This window comes from Phycodurus eques, chromosome 19, assembly GCF_024500275.1.
Source record: "Phycodurus eques isolate BA_2022a chromosome 19, UOR_Pequ_1.1, whole genome shotgun sequence".
NCBI lineage: Eukaryota > Metazoa > Chordata > Actinopteri > Syngnathiformes > Syngnathidae > Phycodurus > Phycodurus eques.
The window spans coordinates 15,115,513-15,130,934 of record NC_084543.1 but is presented as its reverse complement, the minus strand read 5'-3'; the positions used below and the strand labels follow the sequence as shown (position 1 = coordinate 15,130,934).

Genomic DNA, 15,422 nt, shown 5'->3' with positions numbered 1-15,422 from the left:
TATAGTTTATTAATTAGTATGAACATTTCATGTCATCGTTGCCAAAATTATCAGTATTTTCACTCTGAAATGAATATAACAAAACAATAAAAGACACCACAGTTACACACTGAAAACATGGCAACAAATTTTATTTGAAATACAAAATCTATAGAATCGGCTATCCTAGTTTTGGTACATTATAAAGTGGAAACTGCAACAATCAAAATTAAAATGCATGCCAGGCCCACACGAAATATAATTATGATTACGAACAAGACAACCTTGGGGTATAATTTTGATTGTGATCATAGACATGAGTCAGGGGTGTGTTTTTTTTTTAAAATTATTATTATTAATGCAATGCGTCTGCTGCTATTTGTAGTGTACAAATTGCGCTTTGGTACCATGGAGCCCTCATGTTTGATTGCAAATGGGTAAAACAATGTTGCTTGTGCCTTTGTACCCACTGAAAGATTTCCTTTTGATCAATGTTCATGTTGTGCCCGTTTAATATACTGCATTAGTGTTTTATATAAAAGGTTAAAATACATTCTCCGCATAGAAAAAGCGCATTGGCCCCTGATAACCTCAAATATATTGTTTTTATACCCTCCACACTTGACAGATTGAGAACATAGCTCTAACATTTTGGCCTTTGAAACATTCCTGACCATTTGTGCTTTAATTACCAACATTTTATGTTAAATTGTGATTTCCATAATGTTTTATGAAGAAAGGTATGACTGGTATTAATCTACTCCAAGATGTTTGGTAGCTACTGTAGATCAGCTACTTACACATCCATAACTCACCAGTTTCCGTTGGAGCATCAGCCGATCTCCACCTCCTGACCTCATCATTTCCATGTTTCATCGTCTTGACAGGTTGATGACCTCAAGGCCAAGCTCGCGGCTCAAGAAGTAGAGCTCAAGCAGAAGAACGATGATGCTGACAAGCTGATCCAGGCAAGAACATTATTCGCACAACTTCAACGCACCAGCGAAACATCACAGATGTTGATATTTTCACATTTGCAGAACCTTTTGTACCATCTAGCTGGTTGCATTTGTCCTGAGATATTCTGCACTGACCCCAATACGAAGAGGGTAAATGGCATTTTGCGCGCCAAGTAATAAAGGGCACCACTGTTGCTCCCTTCACTTGTTTGCTGCTTAGTTTTCCAGCTCATTTTTTGGAACCACTGCTTTTTAAAAAAAAAAAAAAAACTCCATTCATCCATCCAACTATTTGGCTTTTGTGATAGACAACATTTGATTGACACTCAAAAGATGTGCAGCGAGTCCTCAGATTACAATGAAGGAAGTAAATGAAATGTAAGTGTGGTAACTGAGCATCCCTTTTTGTGCAACGTGACAATGGATTCTTACACCACCATACAAACGAGTGCACGCTATTTGTAACCTGTACCAATTAACTAATGTAATGATTGTTGTTGTAGATTGAATGGCTATAAAACTGCACAGCATCATACACAGAGCATAGTGTATAACTGCTCGATTAAAAGACCTATAACGTCCAGATGGCCTATATTTTTTGCTGACTAAAATGAAACTGGCAGTCATTTCTAATAATATCATTCCGTTTTGGAGCAATTGGTAAGCAACTTATTGCCCTGGGAACGCCCCTTTTATATTGCCAAAATCGATACCTGTATGCTGCAATCTCTTGGTGTGACATCGTCGACAGAACTAGAGACCAAATTCACCAGATAGCTGGTGTGGACAAAGGAATGTTCTATACTATGAAATGGCAGTATTTCCTCATCTTTTACATATTGTCGCTGTCCGGCTGAATCCCCCCCACCTCCAAGATGACAACTTTCCAGGAAATCCCCAAAAATGTCATCTTGTTTGAGTTTCCAAACCGCTTTGTTCAAGTTGGTATTACACCTTATATTGCTATCATATACCGTTGCACACTCACATCAACACACCAGCACCCCAAAATTATGTTCAATCCGTAATTTAATGAGCTACAAAAAGAAAAGATCGCTAATTTATTTTGATGTCATTAAAATGGTACACCGTCACGCGATGCCACCGACGGTACAAAAAGCCTTTAATTAAGATGACATAACACAAGCAAATGCCTGTGTTATGTCATCTTCCCAAGCTCTCAAAAGTCTTAGAGCCATGAGTGATTTAATACACCAAATACAACAATGAGCAGAACTGAATCTGCACACACTTACCTGTCAGGATTCAGGTTCCAAGTTGGACCCAGATGCAGAGAGGACAGGGAGGCGAGTATTGTATTAACAGTTTATTGCATCTTGGAAGCAAACATAGGAACTCGGAGAACTAAATCCGGCATTGGGAGGGTTCCAACGAGGACCGGTCTGGCAGGGTGGGAGTCTGTGTTGTCGGTGGGCAGATGACAGACTGGGGGAAAAGAACAAGAATTGGGTAGAGGTAACTCACTAGGTTTTTCAGGAAGCATAAATATAGGCAAGGTGGCTAGGCTACAAACTCGACGTAGAGCGTTGATAGTCTGGGGATGAGTTGGAGTCCCACAGCGTCTTAAGAGCAGTCAGGTGTAATTAAGATGACAAGGTGCAGCTGCTCGACTCCAACACGTCAACCCTGCAAAGCACTCGACACACACACAAATATGGGCTGGACTCGGGGTGCTGAAACAGCAGACACTGACACTTACCTACGTGGCTCATGCAGTTTCCTTCGGCAACGAAGCATTACAGTGATCAATTTTAACCAATCAAAACAAGCCTACTCAGATGCATTTAACCTCACTATTATTTAAAAAAATAATAATACAGACTTTCAATATAGGCGATAATTACGCTGCACCGCTTCCGCAGAATGAGGAAATAGGCAATTTTACAACGCTTCTCAGATGTTTTGAGCATTCAAGAGGATTTATAGATTGGTTTGTAAACTATTTTCACCACTTTGAATTAGTAAAATCACAGACGAAAGTGGGGACAGACCAAATTTGTGAAGAAACCAAGAACCGTGCAATATGACGGAACAAGGAAATGTGCTTGTTGTAGGCTGATGTGTCAATCAGGCAGATTTTCGACCTAAAAGTAGGCGGGCCAAAGTCTTGCTGACAATCAAAGTCTGTCATCAGAAAGGAAGCCAAAAATTACTACTGAGTCTATTTTGGTGGGAATTTTTTTATGCGGACCTTTGTCAATTTTCGCAGTATTAGATTTAGATTTAAATTCGATTTGCACAGAGTGTGTTGTGTTCTGTCAGTGCAGACAGTGTTATTTGAAATCTGAAACTCCATGTTGAAAACATATGAAAAGCCATGCTATAAAAAGTGTGCGCCCAGTAACTCAGCTGAAATACAATGTCTTCGCCCTCAGGTGGTTGGAGTTGAAACTGAGAAGGTGTCCAAGGAGAAAGCAGTGGCTGACGATGAAGAGGAGAAGGTGGCAGCCATGGCTGTTGTGGTTTGTGGCAAACAAAAAGACTGTGAAGAGGACTTGACAAAGGCTGAACCAGCTCTCATCGCTGCACAGGACGCACTTAACACGCTCAATAAAGTGCGTCACTCTCCTTTATTTCACTGGTTCTTTACTTTTCTCTGCACTCAAACTTGTTTTCATTTTTCATTTTATCTTTTAGTTTAGTCCACACATGCCTTTAGGTTGAGATTAAAGACTATTGAATCTTATCTTTGCTAAAATAATGTATTCTCTATGCTCTGCTGGCATTTTAGTTCATCCCCTGAAACCCATATAGGTTTATGTCCCGCCTGTGGGATTTTTAAAAACACCCTTTACATTTAAAAGGTTCTTTCTGTTCAAACAACCAGAACAGACTATCTGCAGCTCTGTAAAATGTCCTAATTTTAATTCTCTGTTGTCTTCTCGAAGTCAGTACAGGTTAATCCCCTTCTTTTCTCAACCCTTTACTTTTTCACATTGTTTTTTTTTTTCCACCAAGTAGACCATACAGACCATTCATGGCTCTTTAATTATACAATGATTCCCTTTATCCCACCCCACACTTTAGAACAATCTGACTGAGTTAAAGTCATTTGGCTCTCCAGTGGCAGCAGTTAGCAATGTCACAGCGGCTGTCATGGTCTTAATGTCGTCTGGTGGCAAAGTCCCAAAGGATCGTAGTTGGAAGGCCGCAAAGTTGATGATGGCAAAAGTGGACTCGTTCCTTGATTCCCTCATAAATTTCAAAAAGGAAAACATCCCAGAGGCTTGTCTGAAAACTATTCAGCCTTACTTGCAGGTGAGTATGTTTTTTTCTTTGGACATAGCCAATATTGAATTTGTATACACAGTCGTAGTAATAGCATGAGGCAGCTCACTCAATTAGAGTACAAAATTATCATATCATATCATACCCTAGCATCAAATCAAATAAAGAAAATCAATTGATGCACGGTATTTTTTTTGTTGCTGCAATTGGCTTGTTATATCAGCTTGTTTGGTTACAGTTGTTGCTTGACATAATTGTAATTTACATTTTACTGTTGACTTTATATGTATTATTTATGTCTACTTTAATTTACAATTTTGAGACTGTCTAGGGATATGTCGTCAGTTAGCTTCAACCTCTGTTTCTTTAACCTAAAAATACAGTAGCAACTTGTATTTTTATAATGTCACACTTTGTTAGTGGTCTGCAATATTGGTACAGTAACAGTTTGTTAGCACTAGCATGGATTCTAATGTTACTGTCCTGAGTTGTATGGATTTTTCCTGTTCTTCCCTCTTCCACATGCAAAAATGATAAGAAAATACAGTGCAGCGACATGTTAGTGATTTAAGCATAAAAATTAATTGGTTTCTTTTACTTGGACAATTTATTTGATGCTTCATATTTCTGGAATTAAGAGGCTCTTGGAAATGTAATATACTTTGGAACTAAGCAAATTAATAATTAATGTAAAACTAATATCCAATATAGATGGTTTAGCCAGTTGTATGAGGTGTTTAGTAACAAATGCAGTCATTATCAAACTAAAATTATGTAATGCTTCAAACTGCTGTGGGAGCCATTTAGTGCAAAATAATGATATATAAAGCTAGTTGGTTCTCTGATGTGAACCTGCAGCTTTAACCCATTACTGGGCAAAGGACCACATTTGTAACTTAGTTTGGCGTTGAAAACCACCAGTTTGAAATGTTGCATGGAGACAGTCAACTAGTGATGCCACCCATGGCCTCTCAGATAACCATCCCACTTCTGAAACCATTCGTCATGGACCTCTGAGAGTTATTTGTCCATCTATTATACTCATTATAATCCCTCAAAGGGACATTATTATCATTATCCTTGATAGAACACAACACCAGCTCTTTAGCATGGTAGCCAGTAGCCAGCCAAGTACCTCACCCATCTCATCACAATCCAGTATTGACATACTTTGCTCGTCACCTAAATTCAATTTGTTTTTTGTATTTGATAAGTGTGTGTCTTTAACCCATTCAGGATCCAGAGTTTCAGCCAGAACTCATTGCCTCAAAGTCGAACGCAGCAGCAGGCCTTTGCTCCTGGGTTTTGAACATAGTCAAGTTCTACAAAGTATACTGCGAGGTAGAGCCCAAGCGCCAGGCTTTGAGTAAAGCCAACGCAGAGCTGGCTGCCGCTCAAGGGAAGCTCGTCACCATCAAAAACAAGATCAATGTAAGTCCTGGCATTGGACATTTGTACAGCAAATAAGCACATTTGGGTCGTTTTAGTATATGACGACAACAAATCAAGATTTGCAAAGGAAAAATCCAAAGCATGTATTACAGTAAATCCCCGCTATTCGCGGGTGATAGGGAAATAGGGAAAAAAATGCAAGTAAATGATGCGACAATGTTGACTAATACCTGTATTAATAGTTTAAACCGTAAATATACCACAAACTATGATCCCAAAACACTTACTGTAGATATAATTTAAAAATCAATTTACAGCATTGCCCTTAAAAATAGGTTTACAGATTATTTGATTTTGAAAACCCTTCCATGTACCAACTGTCAAGCAATAATGAGACCTCTGTCGTTTGTTAGCTTGAGCGTTTTAATAGGCACTCAGCACAGCAAAACATAGACAAGACAAAGACTCTCTTTAACTTCCGCTCACAAAATTCAGCAAAATTTAGCTCTTCCTTGACGTACAAAGATCTTACAACAATTTAGATGCATCACTTAAACATACTTCCTTGACACCGATCTTGTGGCATTAGGGTGTTATGGAAAGAGCACAAAAAATACAAATACGTAGGTGAGTTTTTCAGTGAATAACCGAGGATAGGTTTAACTGAAAAAATATGGAACAGGTGAATTTGTGAGTAGCGAACCGTCAGTAGGCAGGAATGTGTTTAGAAAAAGTCTATTCTTCCTCAAATGTCTCGAGTGGATGTTTTAACAAAAAATGGGCTGAAAAATGACTTGTGAAATGTATGCATAAATATTCTTGATACGTAAACGCAGATGAACCCTGTAGATATATGAGGTAATAAGAATTTGATTCCACAGAAATGAAACCAAAACAACCAGAGGCAATAAACTGAAGAAACAATTCAGGAGATGAATTATTTTATCAAGGTTTGAGTGACAGTTGACACATGAGCTCAACCAATAATTATATACTTCCCAGCATTTCATCAATACAAAGCTGGTGCAAGTGCTATTAAGGCTTTTACTGTTCATTAATCAAAACTCAATCCATCAGCCTAAAACCCCTATTGATAATAGCAGCTGTAAATAATTGTTTCTCTATGGCGCTTGACATTCACCACCTCAGAGTGCCGGAGAGCCCCAGCAGAGCGTGAAGCTCTGGGCGGCCCGGGATGCTGCAGCACTGTCTGCTGCTTGCGTCAAATCCTGCAGCGTTTACAGTGACGACTGTTAATAAGATCCAGCATGACTTCTGTTTGTCATTTCTCAGCCCCCTGTCAGATCATTTGCGCTAAAAAGTGAATACAGAGGGAATAAGCAATCCTCAAACTAATCTTCTGAACCAGTGTGCCTCCACCGAATAATCCTGTTTGTCCTTGTGCTAATTGCCTCCATGTGACAAATAAATCCATTGCGGATAGAATGATGAATTTTACCCAACTTTTTACTCGCTCACTAGTTTGTGTCACTTACAGACTACAGTGATCTATTTGTCTCTGTATGTCTATGCTGTACTTTTAACAAATGCTGATGTTTATTCTGTGTGTGTGTGGTTGTGTGTGTGTGTGTGTGTGTGTGTGTGTGTGTGTGTGTGTGTGTGTGTGTGTTTGATGGTATACCAACCAGCACCTGAATGAGAACCTGGCCAAGCTTACAGCAAAGTTTGAGAAAGCCACTGCAGAAAAATTGAAGTGCCAACAGGAAGCAGAATCGACCGCACACACCATTTCCCTGGCAAACCGCCTGGTGAGCATATCCGTTTTGCTCAATGCATGAGTCCAACACATTTCTATGCAATAAGGATGCAAACTGATGCAATCAGTCAGTCAGTGTAGATGTGGGGAAAGCGACAGCTCAATATTGCACAGTACCATTCTCACTAAGCAGAATTGTTTGTTATTCTGGGATCAGTCATAATTGGATTTGGTTAAACATTCATTGTTCCACTTGAAATTCAAAATAATTATAAGGATAAGGCTTTGTTTATGGTGTCACCTCTTCTATGTAAATATTTTTAGCAGCCTACAGCGAGATCACACAATTAGTATCGTATTAATAAGTATCGCTGTCCTGATGTCATTACAAATCAGGGTTTAGCCATGCAGTGGTATAGCGCATGGGGACAAGAGGGCGAGTCACCCAAGGCACAAAATGTTGGCGGGTGCAAAATCTTAAAACATGAATACATCCATCCATCCATCCATCCATCCATCCATCCATCCATTTTCTGAGCCGCTTCTCCTCACTAGGGTAGCGGGCGTGCTGGAGCCTATCCCAGCTGTCATCGGGCAGGAGGCGGGGTACACCCTGAACTGGTTATCACCCAATCGCAGGACACATTGAAACAGACAACCATTCGCACTCACAGTCATGCCTACGGGCAATTTAGAGTCTCCAATTAATGCACGTTTTTGGGATATGGGAGGAAACCGGAGTGCCCGGAGAAAACCCACGCAGGCACAGGGAGAACATGCAAACTCCACACAGGTGGGGCCGGGGATTGAACCTGGGTCCTCAGACCTGTGAGGCTGACGCGCCAACCAGTCGGCCACCGTGCCGCCACATAAATACATACTGTTCTAAATAGAAGGAGTCATAGTGGAAGTAGCAGTAGTACTTTTCCCCTTCATCCTTCAAATCCCTATTTTTTTATTAACAGTTACAATGTGCCATGCTATTCCTGCACAAATTTGTATTAATCCCTATACATTCAAACAAGCTAACACATATACTGTCTGTTTCTCAAATGCAAATCCATATGTTGAGTATCTCTCTCACTCACATATGCATTTTTGTAAATCTGCTGACTGGAACAAAACAAACAAGAGGACTGTTGCCGCTGTTAATCTAAATGATTATTTGGTACCGGAAAGCCTGACAGCTGCAATAATGGAAGAGTGTTTTTATTTTCTTCCAGTCAGTCGCGAATATCAATGCAAACATGCTGAAGTGTGCAGTGTTTCTGTGATGTATGGTCGAGAAGTTACAGTTGATGCCCAAGGGCAGCGTCACTTAAGTTTGGAAAAGCTCGGATATGAAGTTGAATATTGTTGATCCCTGGAGGTGTATGGCATCGCTGCTGCAGTAAAGAGTAAAGGTGTTGTTACATGAGCAGAGAGGCAGTAAAGGATATAACAGCCTATTAAAAGTGGACCTGAAGGTGGCAAACTTGTTTGTGAGGATATGTTTTTCCTCTCTTACGTGATAGGTCCCACAGATTAATTTATTGAAGAAAATTACTGGAAACCCTTTGGAAATATTGTCACAATGTGTCTTGTATTTCAGGTGGGAGGTCTTGCATCAGAGAACATACGGTGGGCAGACGCTATTGAGAGTTTCAGAAAACAGGAAAGGACTCTGTGTGGAGATGTCCTCCTTATCACTGCCTTCATTTCCTACCTGGGGTACTTCACCAAACGCTACAGGTTACAACTAATGGCTGAAACCTGGAGGCCTTATCTTAGTCAGCTGACAGTGAGTAGCTTTTTTACCTGTCTAATTTATTATTGTCAAAAATCATGCAATTCCTTTTTAATCATGCAATTCCATTTTAATTAAAAATATTTTGATCATATCATCATACATTTGATCATATAATGTATCACCTGTCCTGAGAGTCATTCCGACTGGACGTACAATAGATGGCTACACGGCATATGGTTCCATTTGTAACACCGTTTGCAATGTAACTCTAAGGGGTAATGCCCATAACCTGGATTTGAACCCCTGCTATGGTTTAAAAATGTGTTCTCTGACCATCACACAAAACCAACCAGGCTTTTTGGCATTATAGCCCGAGATTGCATACACAACAAGTGATGGCAATCATAATACTACCGTCCCCTTTCAGAAATGGGCCATCTCCCACTCAAATGCACAATTTCAATCGCCATAGTGCCCTAACCACCTCCAAGTCTATTGCCCAGGGGTCATCTTTCCCAAGAGCCAAGCCATGGATCGCCTCACTGCTATCCAGCTTCTGAGACTATTAGTCAGACACACATACAACAGCACTCAAACAACAATGCAAAACCTTAATGAGCTTTAAGATAAGTCTGTCATGTTCTATGTTTTGCTTTGGATTGTGTTTGGTTTTGTTTCATGTTTTCTCTGTGTCCCATGTTTTTCATGTGTTGTGTGCTCATTTAGTTATTGTGTCCACCTGTTCTCGTCAACCTTCTACCTCGTGTCAACCAATCAGCTCCCTCCAGCCACTCTGTCTTGTCCAGGTGTTCCTCATTGTCTCATCAACGTGTGTGTATTTAATATCCTGGTTATTAAAGTCCTTGTCGTTTATTTATCAAATGGTATTGTCACTGTCTGTGTCACGTCGTAGTGGCCAGTAGTTTCACTTGTCATGTCTTGTTTCCAGTCTTAGGTTTATTTACGTGTTTTTTTGTTACTTTGATTATCAGTTTGGGGACTTTGTTTAGTTAGATTTTTCCATGGTCCTTGTTTTCCTTTGTTTTTGGAATTAAATATAATGTTTGAGACTGCTGCCTTGCCTTCAAAAACCCCCCATAAATGACAAAGTCTCAAATACTTAAACATGCAGAAGCTTTTTTTTTACCCTTCTGTGGCAGCAATAACCTCAACGAAATCCTGTAATTGCATATCATACTTGCCCAGTGCACGGTGGCCGACTGGTTAGAGCATCAGCCTGACAGTTCTGAGGACTCGGGTTCAATCCCCGGCCCCGCCTGTGTGGAGTTTGCATGTTCTACCCGTGCCTGTGTGGGTTTTCTCCGGGCACTCCGGTTTCCTCCCACATCCCAAAAACATGCATTAATTGGAGACTCTAAAAATTGCCCGTAGGCATGACTGTGAGTGCGAATGGTTGTTTTTTTTTATGCGGCCTGCGATTGGCTGGCAACCAGTTCAGGGTGTACCCCGCCTCCTGCCCGATGATAGCTGGGATAGGCTCCAGCACGCCCGTGACCCTAGTGAGGAGAAGTGGCTCAGAAAATGGATGGATGGACTTGCCCAGTGATCAGGGTCCATTTTGTACCATTACGCTTTACAAAACTGTAGCAGTTCTGCAAGATTCCCCAGCATCTCAATTGGGTTGAGGTCATGACTTTGACTGGGCCATGCCATCACATGTATTTTCTTCTTTAGCCTGCTTCTGTGTTTTGGATCATTGTCGTGTTGCTACACCAATCATCTTTTGAGCTTCAACTGTTGGAAAGATTACCTCAAGTTCTTCTGCTAAATAGCTTTATAAACTTGTGAATTCACTTTTACATTGATGATAGCAAGCTGTCCAGGCCCTGAGGCAACAAGCACGACCATACCATCACGCTGCTTCCACCAGGTTCACAGTTGGGATCAGGTTTTGATGTGGGTGTGCTGTGCCATTTTCCCTCCATGCATGACGTTGTGTGTTTCTCCCCAACAATTCAACTTCATTTCATGTCCACAGAAGATTTTGCCAGTAGTGCTGTGGAACATCAAGTGGTCTTTAGCAAACTTTAAACATGCAGCAGTGTTTTTATTTAGACAGTAAAAGCTTCCTCATTGGTGTTGCTCCTATTTTACAGTATTACACGCTATGTATCTCTATATAATATTTTTATCGAAGGTTCCCATACCAGTAACACCTGGCTTGGATCCCATAACAATGCTCACTGACGATGCTGACATTGCGACATGGCAGAATGAGGGACTACCTGCAGACAGGATGTCCACTGAGAATGCCACCATTCTAACTTCCTGTCAGCGCTGGCCCCTTATGGTGGACCCTCAGCTGCAGGGCATCAAGTGGATCAAGAACAAATACGGTGACCATCTGCATGTCGTCCGCATTGGACAGAGAGGGTGAGTAGCTCTTCTGCTGAAAGTAACAAGTGTCATTTTCTTCACAGGTTGTTTTACCTTGCTATTTATTTACATTGAAAGGTACCTGGATGCTATAGAGAGAGCACTGGCACAGGGCGATGTAGTTCTGATAGAGAACTTGGAAGAAAACTTGGATCCTGTTCTTGGACCTCTATTGGGAAGAGAAACTATTAAAAAGGGCAGGTAAGAATTTATTTTTTATTTTTTGAAGAGCAGATAGAGAAGTCAAAGTATGCTGTAAATGTGCAATGCAGCCTTTTAACATAATATCATCATTTATATGATTATTACATTTTCCATCAAACCATAACTTGCAAATTAATTGCTATAGTCCCACTTTCAATTGCACAGTTACTACATGGCTTGCAACGTCTGTAATTGCTTCTATATGCCTCAGTTTGAAGCATTCCACTTAACAGTATTCCATCAGAAAACTGCAAAAAAAGCATGCCTCATGGGATGCATCAGTCGAAATTAGATGCACTAATAACAACAAAAAAGAAGGGAAATAAGGATCAACTTTATTTACTTTTTGACATGTGGCTGTTGGCGACAATAAGAAGACCAATTATATTAGATAGGAGTCTAGGGGCAGCAGGAAAATGGAGCAGCAAAGTGGAGACTGTGGACTATAATATTGCACTGTCCAGTGCAAAGGCACAGAAACAGGGTAAGCTAACATGAGCCTGTGTGTATATATATATTTTTGTCATTGATAAATAAAGATAAGATGAAAAAACAATGAGCAACAGACGTGGTTTATTACCCATACCATGTCACCAGTGCATGCAGGAAATAGTGCCTGGTAGTCAAGGTGTAATTGTAAATATATTCATATTCTGATATGTGAGCACGGAGCATTTAGTACAGTACAGAGGCACACCAGGAATATGTTAGATAAGGCACACGAAGTGTAGCTGCCTCATGCTCTAGCTATATGGTACACTCTTTAAACTACGGTAAATGACTCAGCCTATTGCTGAGCAAAAAGTAGCATGGTGGAAACAACTGCCAGTGGCATTTAAACGGGCTCTCACCATTGTTTTTTTAATAATAATAAATAACATCTAGTTTTGGGCTGACTGGGAAATTCCATCCATCCATTTTCTGAGCCGCTTCTCCTCACTAGGGTCGCGGGCGTGCTGGGGCCTATCCCAGCTATCATCGGGCAGGAGGCGGGGTACACCCCGAACTGGTTGCCAGCCAATCGCAGGGCACATACAAACAAACACCCATTCGCACTCACATTCACACCTACGGGCAATTTTAGAGTCTCCAATTCATGCATGTTTTTGGGGTGTGGGAAGAAAACCGGAGTGCCCGGAGAAAACCCACGCAGGCACGGGGAGAATATGCAAACTCCACACAAGCGGGGCCGGGGATTGAACCCCGGTCCTCAGAACTGCGAGGCTGACGCTCTAACCAGTCGCCCACCGTCCCGCTGTTTTTTTCATACCATAATAATTCTGCTGCACCCCCCAGCAACCTTACCATGGATGCTTGGGATCCGCCGAGGAAAGGCAAAGTTCTGCGCTCACTGGCTCTTCACTGGCGACAGGCGGCTGTCCAGTTACAGTGGTTAAAAAAAAATTTCTATACCTTCTGTGGGGCCAAGCCGCTCTTCTAAGTGCTACTAATACTTGCCTCTGAAATGGCAAATAAACTACAGTTATTACAAGTATCAGTAGCGCTAAAGGGTCTAGGAGTAACTAAAGGTGGCCCACACTGAGATGGGGAGGACAGAGAAGCCATACTAACATACATTTTAAACGGAAAGCAGCAAATCAAAAGACAATGAATGCTTCAGTGACACTTTAACTTTACAGACATCTCGCTGTAAATGGCGTTATATTGCAGAGTACCCAGCTACGAACCATAAATTGGGATTTTTGGCTATTACATATCCAACTTGTAGTTTATGGTTTTTGACAGTGATCATTTCGAGTAGAGGAGTGGAAGCAGCTAAAGTGAAAAAGGAGATAATTGTTTTTAAAAAAAAAACAAAGTGCATGTATTTTTATTTAACTGCTGGGCTAAAGATTATTCTTTTATTTTTCATCTGCTGGCTCATAAAAAAGAATGTTGCTTGGCCTGTTGTTTAAATGTCAAGGACATGACCATCTTTAAAGCGGTTGATATGAGACAAGTCACATTCATATCAGTCTTTCAGAATCTTTAATTTAACAGACCTCACCTTTTTAAACAGGTATATAAAAATTGGGGACAAGGAGTGCGAGTACAACCCAGGCTTCCGCCTCATTCTGCACACCAAACTTGCCAGTCCTCATTACCAGCCGGAGTTGCAGGCCCAATGCACTTTGATAAATTTCACGGTGACAAGAGATGGGTTGGAGGACCAGCTGCTGGCAGATGTGGTTAGCATGGAGAGACCTGACCTGGAGGAGCTGAAGGTGAGGATGCCAGTGAGGGCACAGAAAAACACTGTAAGCTCAAACCATCTAGCTGCAAAGTGGAGTTCCTGACAGAGCACTAATACGTGAAATGTCGCAGCCACATAAGAGTGTTCAGACATGAAAGTGGTACCTGTCACAGTCACAAGGAGCTATCACAGAACTAAAAACATTCAACAGTGGCATCCTTGAGCTCCTCTCCCATAAGACTGTCTGCTATGGGGAGATGAAAAGAGGCATTTGGCGAGGGGCTCCAAGGTCCTCCTAAAACTAAACCTAGCGCTCATGCTCATCTCATTACCCATCTGAAAACGAATTCATCAACAAAGAAACAGTATATCATATAAAGCATCACAAGAGGGTAAAGGTTCAGTCTCTTTGAATGTTCAACTTTCAGATGGTGCCTTTGATTAATGGCTCTCAAAGTACTTGTGTGATAATTATTGGGACGTGAGTCTATCGCTGAGGTAAATTGCTGCTGCTTTACTCAATGCTTGTCGATTGTGCTGCTTTTATATGATGGATTAAATGTGAACTCAACTGACTGATTTAGTGCTGCGTGACTTTTAAACTAAGTTTTGATATTGTAGGAGTGAAGGAATACATCCAAAAATAGGGTAAGGATACTAAAATTAGCATATTTGAAATTAGCAGTTCTTCTGTGACATAATACTGTATTAGGTTGAAAATGTGGGGATGAGAAAAAAAGAAAAAAAGAGTTATTCACAAAACAATATCACTCACTTGGTTTTACAGCAATCGGACAGTGACAATTTTAAGGTTGAATTAAGGTGCATCGATAATGTATAGTTCAGATATTTTGTCCCACTCCAAGTATACAAAACACAACACTGTGCACATAGACAAGAGATCATCTTGTTTTAATGGATTTTAATACTTAATAACTGTATCAATATGTTCATTAGTGTGGATGTAGTCACAGTGGTACAGAATTTCACTGACACTTTGAGGTGTATCTTATATTTCGGCCGAAAATCAGTACCCAAAATAAATAAAATAATAAATTAATGAAAACAAAACTGAAAGCATTGTAAATTGTGAAATGTAAATTTTTTATTACTAATCTTGTACTGTGGATTTATATGTATATAGTGGGTACGGAAAGCATTCAGACCCCCTTAAATTTTTCACTCTTTGTTATATTGCAGCCATTTGCTAAAATAATTTAAGTTATTTTTTTCCTCATTAATTTACACACAGCACCTCATATTGAGAGGGGGGAAAAAGGGAATTGTTGAAATTTTTGCCGATTTATTAAAAAAGAATTGCTGAAATATCACACAGCCATATGTATTCAGGCGCCTTGCTGTGAAACTCATATATTTAACTCAGGAGATGGTTCTACACCTTCATTGGAGTCCAGCTGTGTTTGATTATACTGATTGGACTTGATTAGGAAAGCCACACACCTGTCTATATACGCCCTTAGAGCTCACAGTGCATGTCAGAGCAAACCAGAATCATAAGGTCAAAGCAACTGCCTGAAGAGCTCAGAGACAGAATTGTGGCAAGGCACAGATCTGGCCATGGTTACAAAAACATTTCTGCTG

General features: G+C 40.5%; 1 protein-coding gene across 11 annotated transcripts in view; it reads left to right on the top strand.

Moving 5' to 3' along the window:
* The window catches only part of dnah9 (dynein, axonemal, heavy chain 9), a 177,882-nt gene that overhangs the window by 107,946 nt on the left and 54,514 nt on the right, over nucleotides 1–15,422 (top strand). For 9 of the 11 annotated variants that reach the window (XM_061705528.1, XM_061705525.1, XM_061705526.1 and 6 more), the window contains 9 exons: nucleotides 867–947; nucleotides 3,335–3,514; nucleotides 3,987–4,217; nucleotides 5,424–5,618; nucleotides 7,229–7,348; nucleotides 8,888–9,076; nucleotides 11,184–11,419; nucleotides 11,501–11,623; nucleotides 13,647–13,851. In XM_061705528.1, coding sequence (XP_061561512.1) covers nucleotides 867–947; nucleotides 3,335–3,514; nucleotides 3,987–4,217; nucleotides 5,424–5,618; nucleotides 7,229–7,348; nucleotides 8,888–9,076; nucleotides 11,184–11,419; nucleotides 11,501–11,623; nucleotides 13,647–13,851 — 1,560 coding nt within the window. Of the gene's footprint in view, nucleotides 1–866; nucleotides 948–3,334; nucleotides 3,515–3,986; nucleotides 4,218–5,423; nucleotides 5,619–7,228; nucleotides 7,349–8,887; nucleotides 9,077–11,183; nucleotides 11,420–11,466; nucleotides 11,624–13,646; nucleotides 13,852–15,422 lie in introns of all 11 variants that reach the window. The other 2 variants (XM_061705523.1, XM_061705527.1) reach the window with 2 other exon arrangements.